The sequence below is a fragment of the Oenanthe melanoleuca genome, chromosome 1A (genome assembly GCF_029582105.1).
Source record: "Oenanthe melanoleuca isolate GR-GAL-2019-014 chromosome 1A, OMel1.0, whole genome shotgun sequence".
Classification (NCBI taxonomy): domain Eukaryota; kingdom Metazoa; phylum Chordata; class Aves; order Passeriformes; family Muscicapidae; genus Oenanthe; species Oenanthe melanoleuca.
The window spans coordinates 50,895,972-50,918,154 of record NC_079334.1 but is presented as its reverse complement, the minus strand read 5'-3'; the positions used below and the strand labels follow the sequence as shown (position 1 = coordinate 50,918,154).

Below are 22,183 nucleotides of genomic sequence, written 5' to 3'. Positions count from 1 at the left end.
TTTGCTCCTAGTATGAGATCTTATAAATCCCATCTTGACTTTTAGTTCATAACCTTTTAAATACCTCCCGGTCTTTAAATGCAGCTTGTTACCTTAAGAATTTTACCATCCGACGTTCCCAGAAAGGCCACGGTGTGCCCGTTCTCCACAGCCACAGTGACAGCTGTGAGATTCATCCCTTCTTTCTGCAGCACCGGCTTCTCTACCACACCATTCCTGCTTCCCAAAAGGTACGGCAAGTGTTCTGAGCCACAGGGGAAATTTTTGCTGGCATTCTAATAAGGAACAGCAATACAGAGCAATGTTAAACATTCAGATCACTAATTCCTAGCCAAGAACGAAGTGTAGCCCTAGTACTAGACAATATAACACCCCTCAGATACTGAAGAGTAGGAAGAGAGAAATAGATTGTCTGGGCGTTTGCCCCCAGCCAACAGGCAGTAAATCAGACAGCAGCCTGCTAATTGAGGGCTGCTTCCATGCTTTCACTTTCCAGGAGACACAGGGAGAGAATTTTTTTTGTTTCTGTTTCATTATCGCAGCAGTTTAAAAATTAACCAGTTGGTTTAATTAAAAGGAACATGTCATAGAGACTGGTTTAACCAACTTCACCTTGAAGACTGTTTTTTTAATTGCTGTTTTGTTTCTTACTTTGCTGCAATCCATTAAAAAGCAACTCCCTGGCAACTATTTCATGAACTTCAACACATTCCGTCTTTACTATGCTTTAATCCTGAGCTGCAGGAAGAGCTACCAGAAGGAAGTTCATTCACACCTTGTCTTTCCTGCTATATTTGGTAACAAAGCCGTCTTTCTGACCTGAAATCCACATTTTCTTTTTGTCAGGAGTCACGGCCACTCATCACATTCAGGATTTCTGTGTTTGATGCTCACCCCATATGCAGGGTACTGCAGCAACACTGGTGGTTCGAAGCAAAATGTGTAATTTTGGCTCATCAGCACTAGTGATTTACTGTGTGGGAGATGGCTTCAGTCTCACAAGATGAAGGATTATGGGTCAATACCAAAAAAACCTATTTCCATGCCCCATCTCTTCAGCTGTTTACTCCTCTCCCTGGACTATAGCACACCACTTCTCACGTTATGCTCAAACAGCTGCTTATGCAAGTGTGTACCTTGCTCGGGCTGGGAAATTAAGACATCCTCCTAAAAGCTGGCTGAGTTATTTTTAAGATGATTCAATTTCTCAACCCAGTTTAGGGTTGGCTGCAGTGATGAATGAGTGGCATGCACAAGTGGGGCACAGGAATAGAGTGATGCGGGCAAAACGATCATAAAGCCAGCAGAGATGCTGAAAATTGCCTCTTAGAGACAGTCATAGATTGAAGAACAGTAACTGAACCAGCACCTTCAAAAACCTTATAGTCAAGGTAATGACAGGTCATAAAAAGATGGCTATTGTGCTATACAAGTATTTTGAGCCGCATCAAAATATGAACACCACCTGAATACAAGAAACCTGGGTATTTCAGTTGTCTAACAATACAAGTGAGAAAAAAAGCTGAATTACAGATACCATCTAAAAGACTCTTAATGCCATTTAAGAGCCTTATAAATACATTGACAATTGTCTACAGTGATCACCCAGAAGCTGATAATGGGTGTAAAAAATTCCTTCATTTGACTCAGTAACTCCCATACCAGAAGGAACCCATTAAAATAAATCCATTTATGAAAGCAACACTTATCTTTGAGAAAACATCAAATCCTTTTTAAGAGACTCAAAATTTTGTCATTTCTTACTTGACCTGGTCCACAACCCCTCCAGCCACATTCCATTTCTATAGTGAATCAATCTGGTTTTCAGTCATCTTAATATAGTTTAGCTCAACGCCACCCTAAAACACGTATTTGTATATTTTCCACAAACTCTAACACAGATCCTAAAACTAATATTTATATTATTCATATTACCAGTCCATGTAATGCACACGGGTTTTCTGCTGAAAAAAGTTTGTAAAATGAGCTGGTATTCTTTTTAGTGTAGCAATCATTCCGGTTTTTTTCCATCTTTTCATTGATCTGCCGCAAGGAAAACACACACATGGCAGATTTTAGAGAGTTGTCATCTTTGTTCACTTTGCTGAAGAGTGCAAGAAGAACTTTGTCATCTGAGGGAGAATCTGCAGGTTGTCCCTGCTGAGCCATGCTCTCAGCCAGTTCTTTTCCAGGAGTAGTGACGAAAGCAGAATGACAGTGGTCATAGGCACCATCATCATCTTTGCAACCCAAGTCCATTTCAAAGTAGGAATAATAATGGGCATCATCTTTGCACAGACGCGCAATCAGTGTGCGGTTGTTGACAGGCTGTTTCTCTTGCTGATTAAAAATAAAATAAACGTAATTTTTATCCTCAAAAACTGCCACAAATTGTTGTGTGCTTGATGAGTGATAAGCTGACTTGACAGCTGCTGAGTCTGTATACATTTCAAAAATGTCTTTCCCATCCCTGGCGTAAAGCTGCCGAGTGCTGATTATGATCCCATTGTCATTTGGTCCATTCCCTTTCCCAACAAACAGCACTTGGTCATTATTCAAGGAAGTGATCAGTCCCACAGTTGATACATTCTCATCGTTGCTTGCTACAAAGGACTTTTCTCCACTACTGTCTACGTAGTACTTCTCATCACTAATGTTTTGTAGATCTCTGATGGCACAGATTCCCTTAAAAAGGCTCCCACATACCACAGTTGTATTATCTGCCTTGTTCAGCAACAGTAATTTGTTATAATTGTCCGTCAGTACGGCCTCTTTACATTGATTTTCATCAATGGGAGGTGTACATTTTTTGTTGTCCTTTCTTGGACCTGTTTCTACAGATCTTATTACTTCCAGGTTTTCTGTAAGCTGATACAGTGCATTTACCACTCCCAAATAGATTATCCCAGTGTCATTATCCACTGTCAGATGATTTAGCTCTGTAGCACTCTGAAAAAATTTCAGTTCCTCATTTCTGGATAAGGTGATGCAAAAACAGCTCAAAATGGTCAGTGTCCAGATCCATAAAGCCATTTCTATGTAGTACCTAAAAAGGGAAAGAAAATAATAGCATGAAACATATAGAAAAATACAATTTACACAAAACTGAGAAATGTGGAAGTTTTTCATTACTAAAATACACTTATCCTTGTGCAGGTGTAGACAGCATGGAGATTATGGAAAGCCTCAAATCCTGTTAATTGCCTAGCAATTTAATCGGTTGGGGTAGGATTTAACAAGGTCATATGTCTAAATGATGATCATATAACCAATTAGATAATCAATTATGTGCTAAAGCACAATGAGAACAGCCAATTTGAAACAATATGGAGTGACAAAATGTGGTAGTGCTTGTCCAGACAGTATCATACTGTATAAATTATTTACTGCTGAAATTTTTAAAATAATTTGGGGAATCTCAGTTTCAGGAAGCTCCTCCTTAAGAGGTGGTGGGGGGGAATTTACATAAAAGTGTTTGAAACATTTGGTATTGTGGGCTTTCACCAGAAAGGAAAAAACCTTCCACTGTGTACAAGGAAGTCTGTATCTGGTTGCTGATGTTTTTTGAGAAGGCATCACACTAATCCTTCATCAATGTGGAGCCAGAAGATTTAGACCTCTTAATATGCAACATTGCCTGTGACAATTTGGTATGCATTAAAGTCCAACACTTCATTCACTAGAGCACTGCAACTTAATAGTTGCAAATCTGTTTTAGGAACATCACTTAAAATTTTTTTGGGATTATGATTGTTACCTTTTTTTTTTTTTTTAAATCCCTTTCAAAACTTTTAGTTCCCAAGCAGATAGCCTGGCTGTTTGGAATTAGAGAAAGACCTTCCAAAACTTGTAAGCAGGGGTCTAATTTTAATCTGAAGAGTTAAATAAGGAGTCTCAGCTGGCTTCCTAAGGCCTGGACATTTTGTTAATGTTTTCTCAAAGCGTTTAGTTTGAGAGTAGAAAACAAAAGGTGGCATGCTTGGACACATTGATGTTAGGGGGAAAAGATGGATGCTCTTTGGAGTAAGATCAAATATAATCCACCATATTTTCATTTTCAAAGTCAGCCATGGGTTTCTTTACCCTGATGAGGAAAGAACCTGTAAATTTACAGGGAATCTCAAGTGAATTCTGAAAATATCTGGAGTCTAAATAGAAAGGAAACAATTAAAAACACAGGAAAGACAAGAGAAACATTTAACAAAGCAATCTAACAGGCAACAGTCCCATAGAAGGAGTAAAAGAGCATGAAATGCCAAAACCAGAAACTCAAAAAATAAAACTTAAAAAAATAACAATAAAGGAACCATGCTCTTCTGTCACTTGTTACTTTTGTTTTGGCAAGAGCAATAGACTCTGGTGGGATGTGAAAGAGAATGGATGAACCATCATTTGACTGGATAACTAGGACTAAAAGTTAACAACCTGGATGTAAATGTTTGAAGAGGGAAGGAAGGACTTTTGCTGTGAGCATCAGCCATCTGTGAGTTCCCAAACCACCTCAGCACTGCCAGCAATGCATAAAGACAATGCCTGTCCTCCAGCACTTGAGCGTGTTTTGCTCCTCTATGGAGAAAATGCATGTGCAATGGTGAGAACAACTGTCCTAAAATCAGAGTGAACTGAACTTCTAAATCCCCAAAAACCCACTAAATGCTAACCTCAATCTTATTTTGCTGAAGGTCCTGTCATGTACCAAACTGAGTAGCTAGCTATAAAATGATGCCAAAAACAAGAGTGTACATCACCAGCAGCACCAGCTGGACTTCCTAATGATAGATTGAGCTCCTATGACAGTCACCAAGAAAAGGCTGAGAATATAACCTGCTCTCCAGACACACAGACTTTAGTACATGCTTTGCAATGTAACGTGTTGGATCTCTTGACAACAACAATTGACCTGCTCTAAGGAACCCAGAATTCTTCTGAGTTCTTCTCTTTTTCACTCTTCCCAAGGACTTCAGTTTTCCAGCTTTGATCTTACCTTACTGCTCCATTGCTAAATGATATGTGATAATGCTTGTTCATCTAGTTTCAAATATTATCCCTTACAGCTATCTGCAATGAAATAAAAAACCAGCTTGACACACCACTGCAGTGTTGTTTCATATCAGTTTTTTCATTCTATTATCTATTTCACAAGGATCAAACGCAGAATTGAGATTCATTGTTTCTGCTTTTCTCACAAGGTAATTATTTTTAGATTATTATAATCTCTGCTTTCAAAGAAACCCCCATAAATAGCTTTAATTACAAAATATGTCTTAAATGAATAGAAAATAATTAGTTGTACCTTAATTTCTGTACTCAGTTCACCTCCACGTTCTTGTATTTCAGTGGATTGAAAAATCCCATTTTGTCCATTGGTGGCACCCAGGACACAAAGGCTGCATTTGCAATACTTTGTCCCAGAACAAAGAGTCTTGCTGGTCCATGCCACAGCCAGAATTTAAGAGAAAGTACATTTTGCATGTCTAAACAAGTCGCTTAGAGAAGTAATTAATTCTCTGTATAAAAATAGGTAATGCTTCCTCCCTACCATTTTCTACCTTGTTTACTTATAAAATTTTTTACTTTAATTATTCAGAACTACATGCACTCTCCATTAATAATGTCTTATCTTTGTTTGTTTATTTGTTTGTTTTTGTTATTTACTCTCTGTCACTCCTGTCTCATGCCAACCCTCATCAAATTAGTTCAGATCTCTATGCAAGGTAACAGTTCATCCTTCTCTGTACTTATTAGTTTCATTTTCCATCCTCTCTCCAAAGCAAACAGTAAACAAAAATTAAATACATTATGAAGAGATTCAGAAAATTAAACTCTCATTCACTTATCAAATAGCAGTCTTAAGAAAATTTAAAAAGCAAATAGAATGAAATTAGATGAACTACAACCACAGGCCACTTTCACCTGATTTTAACTTAATTGGGAAGAAGCAGCTGGAAGAATAATTCTATGACCAGCTGGTGTGATAAGAATGACATTGCTGCTATTAGCACAGAAGCTGCACTGAATTAGATGATCTGGGGGTGTACCAAGAAGCAGTCTCCTGCTGTGAAAAACTTCCGTTTTAAATTAGCAAGTTGCAGAAACACAAGAGAAAAGGTGTAAAAAGCATAAGCTGGAGCATGGAATCCATGATGTTCTGCACAGGAAATATATTTCCAATGGCTTAATCACATACTGTATTTACACACTGCCTGGGTGGTTTACTCTAAGTCATGCCCTGGTCCTGAGAGCTGCCACACACCCTCCACCCTCAATTTGCACTTAGTTTTAAGCCTTTAGCAGACTCAGGATAAAAGAAGACCAACAGTACATTTGCCTAAATAATTTTTTTTCCTCTCAAAGTCTTGTTTCCATCCAGGCTGTTGTCCCCCCTGCTGCTTCCTACAAGAAATATGAAACCCTAGAATTATGTGCAGGAAACACAGGGCACCCAGGAGAACACTTCATACAGGGGAGCTGCCATAAAGTGACATTGTGCTGGAATCACAGAACTAGCAGAGCTCTGCCCCACAGAGATCAATTTTAAAGTTAGTACCATCACTTTGTATCTTTCTACTCATGCAAGACCAATAACCTTAAATAACACCCAATTCTTCTAAAGGCATGCAGAAAAAGAGGCATCTGTAATCTACAAGCAAAAACGGAGCTTCAAATTGACTTCACACTATTATAAATAACCCTAAGAATTAGCACTAGCACCATGCTGACATGAACTTGACAGGTGTTCTCCTCCTTCAGTGTAAAATCATCTGCTGTGCCTGAACAAAGGAACCTTCAACTTTTCAGCCATTCCCCATCACTACAGCCTTTGATATATCTTTATGTTAATGAATTCCTTACATTTGCTACAACTGAAGTGAAAGAATATCAAATTTTGCCTGAAACTGGAATAACTGAGAACTAAAACAAGTGTTATTCCCAAAACCAATGGACAAGAAAATCTTTAGTGAAGGAATAATCTCACCCTTTTAGCTTCTATGGTGTTTTCACAGAGTGTTTCTTCATTAATCACATATATACTTAATTAAACCCTGCTACATCCTCTTACCCAGACAAATTTTTTTTTACTTGAAATTCTGGTCTAGGGAGAAGCACTTCTGCCAAGCAAGGCAGGTACTGATATGCTTTAACAGCAAGAGGTGCAGAAAACTGTGGTTCTCCCAGCAAACTTTCCCCTAATCAGATGAACTCCGAAAGATGAAAAAGAAGCTTACAAAAAAAAAAATTGGTAAAAAAGACTCAAAAATTGTGACATAAAAAAGGTAAAATCTAAAGAATACACTCCAACAGCATAGTTATTTGGGGAAAGATAAATGAAATTATCTTCTCTCTCATTTTGAGTAAGTTTTTAGCTTTTATTAAGTGTGCCAGAGGTTGAAAAGAATTCAGCTTTCAGATTTGGGCTCAAACAAAGTCAAAACAGAAAGTGAAGAATATATGAGAAGCAGGAGATGAGCAGATTTTCAGTCTGGATTTCAAAGCTTCTACTTCTGCAAGAACTGTAGGTAAAAGTGAACTCTTCCCCAGTTATGACTTTTACTACTGTTTCCTAAAAATGAGTGATGGAGCTCACTAGTTCAGAGAATCAATCACCTCAAACAACACTGCAGGATTCAAACCCATTTCATGGCAACATGGCATGGCAACATACTAGAAAGATTTTTGGATAGAGAAGAACAACTTTGTTGGTGTACAATGCCACATCCAAAACTGGTAGAACCACTGAGAGCAGTGATCACTGTGGTGTCCATCCCTGTAGCTGTGACAGTTTGCTGTTAGCAGATGGGACCTGTGGGTCAGAAAACTGTGGGAGGTCATGCTGTGGAGAATGAGAAACCAATATCCACTTCATTAGATGTTGTGATAGCCTGTACTGCTCAAAAGGAGCAATTTTCCTTCCCCTTCACTTCTCAAAACACAATTTGCTAAGATGTATAGGCCATCTTCACATGGAACAAAAAAATCCCATCAGGACAAACTGCCTGTAAACTGGTAACATATGGACAAATACTTAAATACTGTTTCTATTCCTAGTGTGGAAGACAAAAGTTTTGCTATTTTCACAAGACAAATTTTTACATGTTCTTTTCTTTTGAGTAATTGTGATAATTTTATATAATAATTGTGATAATAATATTTCTTTTTTCTTTTTTTTTTTAAATATGTGTAATAGTCATATTGACATGGATCTTCTGTTACAAGGACTAGTTGAAAATTAGTGATTTGCCAAGGAAATAATGAATGTTATGCCCTCAGTCCCTGTGCATTCTGTTGGTGTTTTCCTGCAGACCCTGGGAAAACAAATGGAAGATGCATGGAAACACAGTTTCAGGTTACTGAAAACCAGGGTTCCTTATATCAAGAATAAGCTGAGGTGCCCACCAATTCATTCTGTTATTCCATTTCTTGGCTAAACAGGATGAGAAAAATATGGTGAAAGGATCAGGGGTTGAGATAAGGACAGGGAGATATCACTCATCAATTACTGTCACAGGTAAAACAGCTGCAACTTAGGGAAATTATTTTAATTTGTTGCCAATTAAAATCAGAGTAGGATAATGAGGTCTGAAACCAAACCTTAAAAAATCATCTCCCCACATCCTCCCTTTTTCCTGAGCTCAACTTCATTCCCAAGTTCTCCACTTTCTCCCTGCAAGCAGAGTAGAGAGGTGGGGAATGGGAGCTGCAGTCAGTTCATCACATCTCTGCCACTCCCTTCTTGTCACACTATTCCCCTGCTCCAGCATTGTTCTGTCCCATGTGAAAAAGTCCTTCATGGTCTTCTCCAAAGTGATTCCTTTCCCATGGGCTGCTGTTCTTTATGAACTTTTCCAGAGTGGATCCCTTCTGTTCCTGAGTAAATCAGGAACAGACTGCTGCATTCTCTCAATAGCTGCAGCTGATCTGCAAGAAAAGCAGCTGAGTGATGTGTTTAACAGCAAAAAGCTGACCTGTCAGGAATTTGAACCCACAGAATCTCCTTTGACTTGCTTTGTGATTTTGTTTTTATCTACAATCTCATTGAGCACTACTCCCAATGATGCCCCATGGACTAACACCAGCTGAATCAGTCTGCAGTCAGCACAGGGCCACAGGCCACTCCAGACACTCCCAAAGTCACTTACACTTTAATGCTACCTGATGCTGCAAATGGCCAAATCTAGTTTGGCTGTGAGTGTAAACATCTGCTGCAGCTGCCTGAGCTTCAAGGGGGGATGACTTCCTGCAGCAACTGCTATAGGAGGTGGCCACAGGAGACCAGCAGAAAGCAGGGATGCCTCATGCACACTCACAGCCCTAGGTTATTTTACTCCTTCTGCAACCCAGCAAAAAAAACCCACTTTTCTTTTAGCTGGTGAACCTGCAGAAAATGAGTCTGGAGCATGGGAAGGAAAGCCCAGGGAATTAGGATAGTGCTGATTTGCTGGCTTTCCTTGCATTAATAAGGGTATTACAGCACAAGGAAAAAAATGCATTTATACTGATAGTAAAAGGAGACTCTGTGTCACCAGCTCCATGCTACAACAAGGAATTGCTTGTTTTCAGTGCTATAAAGTCATCTTCAAGGACTGGCTTCGGACTTCCCCTGGAAGAAGCCAGAAAGGAGGCGGATTTTCTTCCAGCGTGGGGGCATCTGAGCATGACCATGTGGAAACAAACACAAAGTATTCTGGCTCCTTCCTCGCCAGAACCAGTTCTTCCTTGTAATTAACCTTGTAATTAACCATTTATCACATGCACAAAGAAATATCCAAGTCAAAAGGACACTTCCAGCATGTGTGAATTCAAATTGGGAGTTCACAGGCAGGCAATTGTTCTCGAAGCAGAAGCACCAACCCATGTCCAGTGCAGCCACTGCCTCCTGCAGCAGCATCAGCCCTGCATGCGCCCCTTGCTGTCTTGAGCACAGCCAGAGGAGAGCTGCAAAGAGCCAAGGATTTCCTTGCTAAGATGTGACTGTACAGAACACAGCACACAGGCATTTAAAGCTATGCAGAATTTTGGCACGAGGCAGAGCCAACATTTTTGTCTTCCTGTTATATTACAGTGTTATAGGGCTTAATAGAAGAATCATGTATAAGCTGCAATGATAATGCCACATTAAATCGATCCTGAATCAGTGAGGTAAATCAATTTTAACCCATAAATTAATGAAATGCAAATATGGTGAGTAATTAATTAAGCCCCATGCAAAAAAATCCTTTCTTTCCAATTCTACTTCTCACTTGGTAGTGTGTCTGCTGTGTGATTCCCTGTCTCATCACCATGCTGTCTTCTTATTCCTCTGTTTCTCTTTGTTTTTGTATTTGGGTTTCACAGAGTCCTGCATTCCTAATTTTCATGTATTTATCTGTCTGTGCCAGTGATTTATTCAGGACTACTGAGACATGGGACTAAAGCCCTATGAAAATGGGAAGCTATTGACTACACTGAATAGAATACTACAATATGCATTGTACTCAGGCAGCTGATAATGCAAGCCACAAAGAGAGAGGGGGAGATGGGGAAAACTCTTGAAACTGAAGAGTTTATTGATTGTCAGAAGCTAAGAAACACATAGATGAGGAAGAGAGAATTTTCCTGGCTTCTGCTACTGGAGATAAATCAAAGGTGTTTATCTGTTTTGTCTTTCTTGAAATTTAAATTTTCATTTTGACCATTTGTATCTTCACATTGGTGTTGGTTATTTTGATCACTCTGAGATTAAAGTAAGGTTTTTTTCCTCTCTGTCCTTCAAATTAATGTTCATGACAGCTTTCAAAAAGCCCTTCTATTTTTCTTACTTTATACATCTTATCTCATCTTCTTACAGCTCCTCCTCCCCCCACCTTCTTATTTTCTTTTTTTCTTAGGCACAGCCTCCAAGTTTTCCTCTCTTACAGTTGCTGCTACAACAGCCTGAATACTCTTGTGTAAAGTCCCAGATGACGAAGTAGGAGGTAGAAAAAAAAAAATGGGGAAAAATAAAGGAATAGCAACCTCAAGTGATTTTCAGATCTCAATGGGGATCTCAGACATACACTCCTTATTGACTTCCTATTTCTTTTCAAATCTCACCTGGAAACACCTCTTTTGTTTTTGGACTGCTTTTTCCTTCTCTTTTGTTTCCTACTGCTTTCTCAGAAGCAGGAAAAACTTGTGAGACATGCTTAACTTGGTGGCACCTGCAGATATTCTCCATACTCAATGTTCACTCCAGCTTGGGGAGAGGGAGGAATTGAATGTGCAGAGGAGGTAGTGCTGGCTGAACTGGAGTCCTGCCTCAGGGAGCCATGAAGAGGCACTGGTGCCTGATGCAGATGGAGCCACCCAGCAGGAACAACAAACTGGGGAGGCTGCTCCTGCTCACAGCCAGGTAACTCCTGCAGCTGAGAATGCAGCTGAGAGAAGATGGGGAGACACATGACAACAGGGCAGAAACAGCTTGGAGAAGCAGAGGCACAGCAAGAAAGGACACATGGTAAATATTTGGTAAGGCTTTTAGGGGGGATGAGTAGAATAGAATCCACAAGAAAGGTGCCTGCAGGAAATTGAACATGCTAAAAAAAATAAACACTGTACACAGTATAAAGTGTTAAGGATAAATATAGAGCAGGCTGTATGTTCCAAGTCCCATTTGATTGCACTTATTCATTTATCTATTGTGGCTTTTGGCTGCCACAAGTGAAAAAAAGGTAACTGCAGCATTTTCTTTTGTGTTTAGCTTTCCCTGGTGCCTTGTTGTTGTTGTTGTTGTTTTGTTTTTGTCTTAATAAACACATGAGGCTCATCCAAATGAATGGAGTGTCCCTGGCTCTAACAGCACAGTGCAGTCTTGTGCTGATCCAATCTGCCTGGACAGACACTGTGTGCACTTCTATGTTTCTATCCATTGTATTTCACTCCAAATTTGTATAGCTAGTTAAACACTAATTTGCATGAACCTGACAGCAGCACCTTCCTGTGCCTATCTACTTAAGGGCCTGTCAGCAAAAGAATTATAAAATCCCCTTTTTATGGATGCATAACACAGTCATGAAATATGTTTTCCTTGTTTCAGAAGTGTCCAACTCGGGAACACTTATTTCAAAAAAGAAGCATGACACAGTGCATGATTAAAATGTATTGCTGCCTATTTTGTACCAGTCTCTGCCTAACCTTCCAAAACAGAGTCCTTCCTTTAAAATTACAAGTCATCAGCCATGCTGAACACAACACCACCATCTCCACAGAACAGCTCTAACACACGTGTGACAAACACAAATAGAATCAGTCCACTGTGACAGTGGGCTCAGAACTCACTCCAGCTGAACTTGCCAGCTGGGCCAGGACTGTCATGGCCTGCACTGAGGGCTCTGGGAGGGTGCAGGTGATGCATAAACTTACTGAGAATCACAGAATGGTTTTAGATGGAAGAGACTTTCAAAGATCATCTAGTCCAACTTCCCTGCTCTGCACAGGGACATCTTGCAATAGACCAGGCTGCTCAAAACCCCTTCCAAGCTGGCCTTGAACACTTCCACAGATGGGACATCCACAACTTCTCTGGGCAACCTACTGCTATTTCTCACCAGCCTCATAAAGAAGAATTTCATTCTTATGTCTAATCTAAATCTATCCTCTTTCAGTTTGAAGCCATTGCCCCTTATCCTGTCACTAAAGGTCCTGGTAAAAAGCCACTCCATTTTTCTTTTGAGTCCTCATTGAGCACTGAACAGGTCTCCCCACTCCTACAGAGTGCAGTTTTTACCTGAAAATGCTGCTGCCCAATGAGTGCACAAATATGTATGATCCTTTCTGCCCTGAAAATATCATAGATCTAAGTCTCACAATTTGTCTGTATAATTACTGGCCCCAGATTTACAATTTTCTCTTGTTTCCTCAAAGGCTTTTGGGAACCACAAGTCATGCTTCTAAAGATCAGAGGGTGCAATTTGAGGATGCATGGAAGTAAATAGTAACAGACAAGCAGACTAGCCCTTCCACTCCTACCATTAACAACCCACTGGCTGGAGAATTTATTTATCTGCTTGCTGATTGTATGATCAAACCATTCTCAAATAGTATTTTAACCTAAAATAACTGCAAGATTCAGAAATATATGTTTAAAAAGAAAAAGGAAGGAAAAAACCCTCGTTTGTGCTGTACATAGAGCATCTGGGTTCAGTTTCCCAACACTCAGAGCTGACTCTTCCTAAGAACTGGTCACCCTAAACCCTTTGCCCTTGACTGAGGAGCTGGGCTAACCATGCTCAAACAAAAAGCAGCAATTTCCAGAGTTCTGGCAGCACAGTGCATCTTTAACCTATTGTTTAAGACAGGTGCTGCCAAGGCTTCCCTGCAAAAAAAAAACAACTTGACAAAAGATGCAAACCCATGAGTAAACCCATTCAAAATCTTGCTACTTTCTTACATAGGAGCTGCAGGACAAGATGGGCACAGCATTTACTTCACACAAAGTCCTGCCTATGGTGACCCCACTTCCAGACCCCATTGTGTTTTGATGTTTGAATAAATGCAAAACTATGCCTTGTGAAACAGCCAATGCTGACAAGTGGAAAAGAGGTTTCCACCAAAACTGCTGCTGCAGAGCACACTGGAATTCTCACTGTAACAAGATGAGTTTCTTCTATGTGTTTGTACTAGGATGGAGAGGTCACTGCAGGGCTGCTCAGAGCTGGTGGGAACATTTTTCTTTTCACTGCTAAGTGCATTTGGATATATGAGCTAGCAAAGCCAATAAGGGCCAACTACACTATATGAGGTGAATAGAGAGCAGTGTAAATCCTCCTCCTTGCATGACCAGTTTCATCCCACAAGACTAATTATTCAGGCAGTCTCCACAGACTTCTGTTGGACAGCTTTCATCATGCATCTTCTGAGCTCTTAGGCTAAATGTTTCTTTTACAGCACCCAATGATGTGGTTAAAAGGTCTAAGCCAAGTATATTTTACAATGTTTGCTTTGTACATTAGGTACGCTGGTATATATATATATTTCAAACTTGAATTTGCAGTAGCTGCTCCATGTATTTAGAAATTTTGTGCAGTAGATAAACTCTAAATTCAAACACAGCCTACACTTTGTGTTGGAGAATATATTCTAGGAAAGTCTTCAAACACAATCACCATATAATCACCATATATAAACACTTTCAACTGTTTAAAGGCAAATAAGATGAAAAGTTATAGAGGTGTATTAAGGCATAAAGTTTATTGTGCTGATGTGTAAGGAAAATAGGAAATATGCCTGAAAGTATGATGTCATTGAAAACAGAACCTGCATTCCTGCCCAAACAACTGGAGGGCAGTCAGAATTCCAGTATTTAATACGTATGTTCTAAAACAATTACTTGGATAGTCTTATTTCCAAGGAATCAGAATGCATAGCTCAGTTGTTCCAGGAAAACTTCCAAATTTATGTATGGTGTGTCAGGAAAGAATGAACTATTATTGCAATAGCTGAAAACTGCAAATTTTTGTTCAGGCTGCATATTTCACAAGAGAAGTCCATATTGAGGCTCAAGTAAAAAGGAACAATTTTATGGGCTAGTTTATCCTGTAAAATATTCTCCCTAATCCTTGTAAAAATATACTTCATGCTAATCCTTCTGCCTGAAAGCATTTTTGCAGACAACTTAGAACATTTCTATCACATTTTATTAGCTTTAAGCTGATCTAAGTTACCTGGTTTTCATCAGGTTTATTAGGATCTGTCTAGATATCAGATTTTTATAGTTGATCTGGTCTTACATAAATGCTCAAACTGGTATATTTTAATTTCCCAAGTTGACATCTGTCTTCATCAGTGTCTTATAAAGTGCTAAGTATCTTCCTGGCCCTTAATTAATTAGAAGCAATGACCTATGCATCAGGTAGTAATAGCATCCAATTAATGGAAATGCATAATGAAAAGTGTTATCAGTCACATCAGAGCAGAGAGGTATTTGCCCATTTGTGCTGCATGCCCTGCATAGGCTGTAGCAATGATCTCCAGCCACCACAGAGTGCTAGCACAAGATTAAATTCCCCTCAGCCCAGGCTTTCCAATGTGAATTTCTAAAGACACTCAGAAGCCAATACTTTGTGCATTTGTGCATTTATGACTGCCATTGAAAGCATTGTATGTCCAAGCTTTAAACATGCCTACCACGGCTGTAGGATAACCATAATAAAAAATTCTGTAAACCTGCCTGAAAGGACAGAAATCCCTTTTCAACAGTTTTTGCTGCACATTTTACGGAGCCTGTGGAGTCACACCAGAGGAAGCTCCACTCCAAGGCATAAATGACTTGTATATGCTACTATGCTTTGCAGATGATTTTAAACACAATCTACCATCAAATAACTATGTAACATATCCCACAGGAAACAACAGAAGTTACACATCAGCATCTGAACACAGATTTCTCACTAGCTTTCTGCAGTACTTGAATGATAACATAAAGCAAAGCCAGTAGGAAACTCAACCTTTATTATTCTCACATTTGTTTGATGGGTAGGCATGAACTGTAACTAGCAGAGAGATTAAGAATTAGTTACTAAAGTATGGAATGTAAGGATATCTGAGATTATGAGGTTAATTCTTTGAGTATCTCCGAAATATGTGTTTGTTTGCTCTGAGAAGTCAAGTAACAGCAACTCACCAAGAGCTAGAGCAAGGAGGCTACTGCACCATGAAGCTGAGCTACAGTCTCCAGGCAGAGTACTGGAGTACAGTGATTTTATCCCTTCACAAAGGATGTGAGACACATAGGTGAAAAATGTTACATAAAATGAGAACTCATCTCATGGCAAGATCCAAAAAAACAAAACAAGCACCCAGAGAGCTCCAGTACATTGCTAAAATCAGCTGCAGCATTACACTTTCCTTAAAGTATTGGGTAAATATCTTCAGGCAGAAAAATCACAAGCATTTCAGACAGAAATGTGTCTTTCCACTTAGCTTTCAAACTGGAGTGTCTATAAAGGACAGGCACTCTCCTTTGGCTGGTCCCTGCTTACAGCAACTAGGAGAAGGTCTGGAGTCCACCACCACCTCCAGCTCTCCCACCTGACAGGGAGGAAGATGCAGCCAGGACTTTGCCTCTCGTTCTGGTCTCCATCACCAAGGGTTTACAGCAGCAGCCTCTTGGCTTCAGGTCTGACTGTACAAGGCCATTGCAGAGGGCATGCAAGAGCACAACTTCCATGCTTTTAGAAAGATCTATGGCTGTGCAGTAGGGAAAATTAGACCACCCTGCTCAGCATATGGCTAGCCATCCTACCCTTCCTGCTAACTTGGTGTCTGAAAGCACCCTCTGTCAACAAAATGACAAGAAATTCTTGTGCAGTTTCACACAATGATTTTATGAAAGCACTGATCTACCACCTCTAGAAAAAAATCCCTAACATTTTTTTGCCTCAACATTCATAGATTTGCACTGCTTTTCCTATGGTGTGATGTGTAGCAGCCTGTCAAAGTGTAATTAGATAAGCATGCCTGCTGAAGTTTCAACTTTACCTATACTTATTTGACTCATCTGGTTTTTAAATAAGATTTTGAAATAAGGCACTTAAATTCTTTAAAGCCAATACTTAACATTTAGATTTGTTTAGACTGAATATAAATATTTATTTAGACATAGTTAAGCTAATGTCAAACGAGTATTCAACTAAATTGATATAATCATTCAGCAACATTAAATCAACTTGGGAATTCAGGCAAGTCTTTGAAAAGAAAAAGCATTAAAAGTGCACAAAGATTTGCAGAAAAGAATAAAATGAGAACATGGTAAGTGTAAGCAATTTACTTTTTAGCTCTCTAGAGAAACTGTCCCAATGTCTGGGACATCCCACAGCCCAGTACAACCATCCAGAAGACAGAGCTATAGAGAAACTGTCTACAGAGTTGAATGGGGATGAGAATTGCCTGTGTTGGGTGCATCTGTTACTTCTTTGAAATAATTGACCCTTGATGCTAAAAATAGTAACACTGGTGGGGTTCAAATACTCCAGACATTTATGAAGTCCCTCTCACTAAAAAGTAAAGAATTTAAACTGTCCCCACTTGCACTGTACAGTGCCTTGAGCAAGAGAGGCAGTGGTTTAATATTAAAGGACTGTAAGTATTCAAACTGAGGAGGTTGTAATTCAAAGAGCAAAGGAAGCTCATCCTCACTGGCATGTACAGCTCACTGCCAAAGGAAGAGCAGGGAGGGGGATGGATCCCTACCTCCACACACAAAAGAAAACAAATAAACCATCAAGACAGCTACACCACTGATTTCAGAGACCAGGGCTCCATCTGAATACACCTGGAAAAAACAGACCAGTCTCCTTTAGGTGGCTAAACAAACATCTACCTCCTCAGAAACAGCTGCTCAGCAAGACTGGTGTTTGCTTTTTTGACAAAGTTCCTCAACTTGTAATGTCTTTCCCATTTCCTTCCTGTCTAGGACCACTGACAAAGCAGTCCATCACAGCTAGACAGCTGATTTCACTGCACCAGAAACACCCAAGTCTCAATCCAACATGTGCAGTCCTGGTCCTTTTGCACAGCAAGCACAATTCACAGAGCTTGAGGAAATGCACTGGGTGTCTTATGGAGGACACAAATGTAACATTTTATTAAGGTCTGTATTAGCCTCTAAGCAGAAGCAGTGAGAGGACAAAAACCTCTTCTTGAAAGAGCCAACCACCTTTGTCTAGATGAATCAATGGTCACTGCATCCATGTGGGATGGCCATAAACCTGTTGTAGATGCATGTGGAGAAACTTCATTTCCAGTACAAGTCAGGACCCTCTTATTCATTGTGGAGTCCTGTAACAACATTCATACAATATTCCCACAGTGATCTAGGTAGCCTGACAGGGATCAGCACTTTTATTAATAATGCTTTATTTCAACTTACTGGAACTGCTATTTGATTTATGAAGTCCTTTGCAAGCTTCAGAGTGATTTGCACAAAATCACTATGATCTGTGCTGAATGAGCTGGGTGACATAATACCTATTGTCCTAGCATCACTAACCCTACCCAACACGTCTTTTGACACACGACCTTGTCCAATTAAATAAACAGAGCAATTTAGATAGGCAGAAGGCAATTATTAGGTTTGGATGCTGGCCAGCTAACTGAAGCTGGAGTACCATTTGTTACAAAAAAGCTTTAGGTCGTTTAGCAAATTTAATTACTGGAAGCTTTCAAGAAGAGTTTTGGACTCTACTACATCTAAGTATGAAAAAACCAACTGTATGATGCTCCCTTCATACCACAGCAGGTGACATTTCTGAGGTCTTGTGCAGGACTGCTGCATTCAGAAAGATGCCTGGAAATAACATAACTTTCTAACCTGCTCCTTTCTATCCCTAATTGTCTATATCCTAGCTAGACCCTAGTTATTTAAACAACAAATAGGTAAATAAGGAATCAGGACTGTGCTATTTTCACAACTTCTTTTTCATACTGGGGAATTGTCAAATACCATTTCTTATGGAAGGATTTCAGCTGTTTTTCACTATCCCTAAGTTAGTTGTCAGGGCTTCTAGCTTTTGTTTAAATGGAAGACAGAGTAAGAAGAAAGAGGACAGTGAATAATAGCATGATAACATAGAAATAAGTCACTTCTTAATTGGTGCATGACCATTAATAGAAGAACAATATTCCTGAGTGGTAAAAGCCTTGATAAAGAGCCCAACAAACAGCAGAGGGAAGAAAAAGGTCTTGGCTCTTCTGTGTAATGCTGAATACTTACAGGCATTTCTTTTTGTGAATTTAGGTAACCTTTTTTCTGTATAAACACGAGATCTATCACATGGTCATTTCCCACTGAGGTTTTTAAGCAAGCCTGTGCCAGTGCTTCCCTATCCCAGCCACCCAAAGGATTTCACTGCAAAAAACCCTGACCTCTTCCAGAGAGAACAGGATGCAGCAAGAATGAATGAAATGTTTGTAAGGCCCTCATCCTATCTGAGCACCCTTTCAAATCCCAGCCATCAGTTGGCCCTACACTGAGCTTTTTGTTCCTGGCATGTCTGAAAAGGTCTGAGTATTAGTTTAGCCTACTCTGGTAAGTCATTCTTCAAAAGCCTTTTTAAGCCTGCCTAATTGCATTGAAACTTTTATACTAAATCAGTTCTAAAAATCTCTTCTAATGCTTTTTATATTGGACAGCATGACAGCTCTGTGAAATCATTGAAAGGTCTGGATTGGAAGGAAGCTTCAAAACCACCTAGTGCATCCCTCCTGCCATGGGAAGAGACATCATCCAACAGATGATACTGCTCAAAGCCTCCTTCAACATGGTCTAGAATGCTCCCAGGGATGGAGGAGCCACAGCTCCTCTGGGCAACCTGTTCCAGTCTCACCACTCAGAAAAAGATGTCTTTTTCATATATCCAATCTAAACCTATCTTCTTTCACTTTAAAACTGTTTTCCCTTGTTCCTGTCACTACAGGCTGTGATAAAATGTCTTTCTCTGTCTTTCTTATATATACCCTTTATATACCCTTATATACTGGAAAGCTGCTACAAGGTGGCCCTGGAGGCTTCTCTCCTTCAGGCTGAACAGTCCTAACTTTATCAGCCTGTTTTTCCAGCAGAGGTGTTCCAGTCCTCTGACCATTTCTGTGGCCCTCCTCTGGACCTGTTCTAATGGGTCCACATCTTTCTGTACTGGAGACTCCAGAGCTGGACACAGAACACCAGGTAAGCTGCATTTTGAAAGCTGTTTCCTTGTTTCCAATAACCTCCCTGACCCAGAGCACAGCTCCACCTCTATTTCCCACCCCTGGCCATTCAAAAAACACTGCACTGACCCTATGCTTTCAGTCTTCCAGTTGCCTCCAACTGGACTCCAACTCACTTAACTCTCTGTGCCCCTTTAATGACCTTCTTCCTCATACACATGATATCAAATATGCAAGATTTTTCATTTTTGTACCCCATGCTGTGGAAAGAAAATGGCAAAGAAAAACTGGAAGCTGTTGCAGCCCTGGCTTCAGCTCTATACTGAAGGGTGCTGACCTTTGTTCTGTCCCTGAGCTATGCACCTTCAGAAAAACAGTATTTTTATCTTGTGATAAGACCCAAGGGCCCAAGTGGAATCCAGAACACACGCAGACACAGCCCAAGGTCAATATGTAGGCAAACCCAGCTTGCTCATGACTCATGAAGATGCCACATCCCTTGTCCCTTTTGAAGAAGCCCCTCAGCACGAGCCTTCCCCAAACACACACTCCATTTAAATGCCATTTAATAACACCCCAGTATAAATGCACAGCTACCACTAGAAAGTATCCAGTTCTCCTCCTGAAATGATTCTGGTAAAGTTCTTTTTCCCCCACTCAGCAATGATCTGGACTAATTAAACAGAAGCCAGCTTCCTGTTTGAAGGAATGGCCCTTCCACATCCATTGGCACACCTCAATGTTAATGGTATTTAAGCCATGCAGGCACCATTAAGATTTGAGATTCCATGCAATTAAACATTGATACAAGAAGAAAATTATCCTTTTAGCAGATTACTAACAGCACCCTGGCTTCTGTTGTCCACGTGGGATCTTGAAAATTGACTGCCTGCATGGAGCTTAACATTTTATACTACTGCAGAAATGGAGCAGAATTAGGAAACAATTATTGATAAGTATGAAACTGTGGCACCATAAAAGCCCCATGTGTAAGACCAATCTAAGGAGAAAGAAATTTAAAAACCCACCAGCTTTCATTTTTCCTTTTTTTTTTTTTTTTTTTCTTGTTAGCACAGCTGGAAATGAATTCCCTGCTGTTTCATATTTCCTATACTGATTAAAAGTGTTGCCTACTGCATCATTCTCTTCAAGGCCTGGCTTTTCTAGGTAAAAGCATCATTAGAAACAACAGGGCTGAGATAGTGAAGCAGGGCCGAATTGAAGAATTCTTATACAATATGAGCAATAAAATGTATTTTCCCCAGTAACCTTTCTGTGCATGACAGAAATTGCTTTTCCACATCAAAGTCAAGACACATTCAAATAATGAGTTAGTGCAAGAACCTCAAGGGTAATACATTTACATTTTTTAGGAATAAACAGACATGCAACAGGCAATACTGGATATTAATCTTGGTTGGCACCAAAACAAGCCTTTCTGGGAAAAATTCTGAAGACCTTTTTGACCTTTTTCTGCCCTCAGGAACTGACAGAATCAAGTATAGCACATTATGAGAGAGCTATGCATATCAGCACAGGAAAGAATCAGAAGCTTCTCTGAGCTAAACATCTCACTTCCTCATCTGTGAGAAACTTTAAAGTATCCATAGTCTCACCATTATTCTAAGAACTGTGTTTTAGACATGAAAGTAGCCTGCTGGTTTTCTACTAGCTTTTTTCTGCTCAGTTGAGGTAAGCAGTAAATAACTGTGCCATTAGCTTGCACAGAAATGTAAGTGATCTAATTTTAGTGAGGACAGCAAAGGAAGATAAGTACACTGGGTTCAATTAATGCTGATGCAAGGAGTTGTAGTAGGAAGTCAGCATTTCTTAAAACTTTGTTCATACTGAGACTCCGAGAGCTCCCAGTTGTTTTATCCTGTTTACGTGGAATATTCTGGCAGATGGTGACCCACATAACCTCCACATTTTCTTCTTAGAGTTACAGTTAAAGACAGGGCTCAGGTACAAGGTTTCTTTACTCACAGCATCCCTCTCAACTGCATTTGGTATTCAGCGGTTGCTTAGAACCATATAATCCCCAATAAGTATTTTTTTTTAATATTAAGTTTGAAGAAGTCTTACCTTGAAGAAATCTTGGGAATGTGATTCTTCAAAAATGCAGTCCTGTTTTTTAAAGTATTGCATTTAAATAGACAAACAGGAAATTAAAATAACCCTTGAACTTTCTCTTTAGTCTGTCTTAAAGGCTGCTGGACTCAGTCAGCATTTACAGGAATATTTTAACACCTCTTGATCTGCTGAAGCTCTACTCACTATAAATGGATTAAAATATATAGGCATCATTTAAAATATTACTTATTTTTCAGAGTTTATTTAATGAATTTCCCTTAGAAAGGAATTAGTCAATGTAATGTTACAGTTACATGTTGAAAAAAGCCATTCCTAGGCCTATAATAACAAAAAATTAAAGTAGCACTCCTAAGGTGTATTTGTCATTACCAGAGTGCCATTCTCCTAGCTTCTGCCTATGTATACCTGTTAATTTTCTCTTTTGTTT

General features: G+C 39.6%; 1 protein-coding gene across 1 annotated transcript in view; it reads right to left on the bottom strand.

The window, feature by feature from the left end:
• The window catches only part of PLXNB2 (plexin B2), a 245,525-nt gene that overhangs the window by 73,596 nt on the left and 149,746 nt on the right, over positions 1–22,183 (bottom strand). The window contains 2 exon segments of the mRNA XM_056510938.1: positions 93–275; positions 1,936–3,046. Coding sequence (XP_056366913.1) covers positions 93–275; positions 1,936–3,046 — 1,294 coding nt within the window.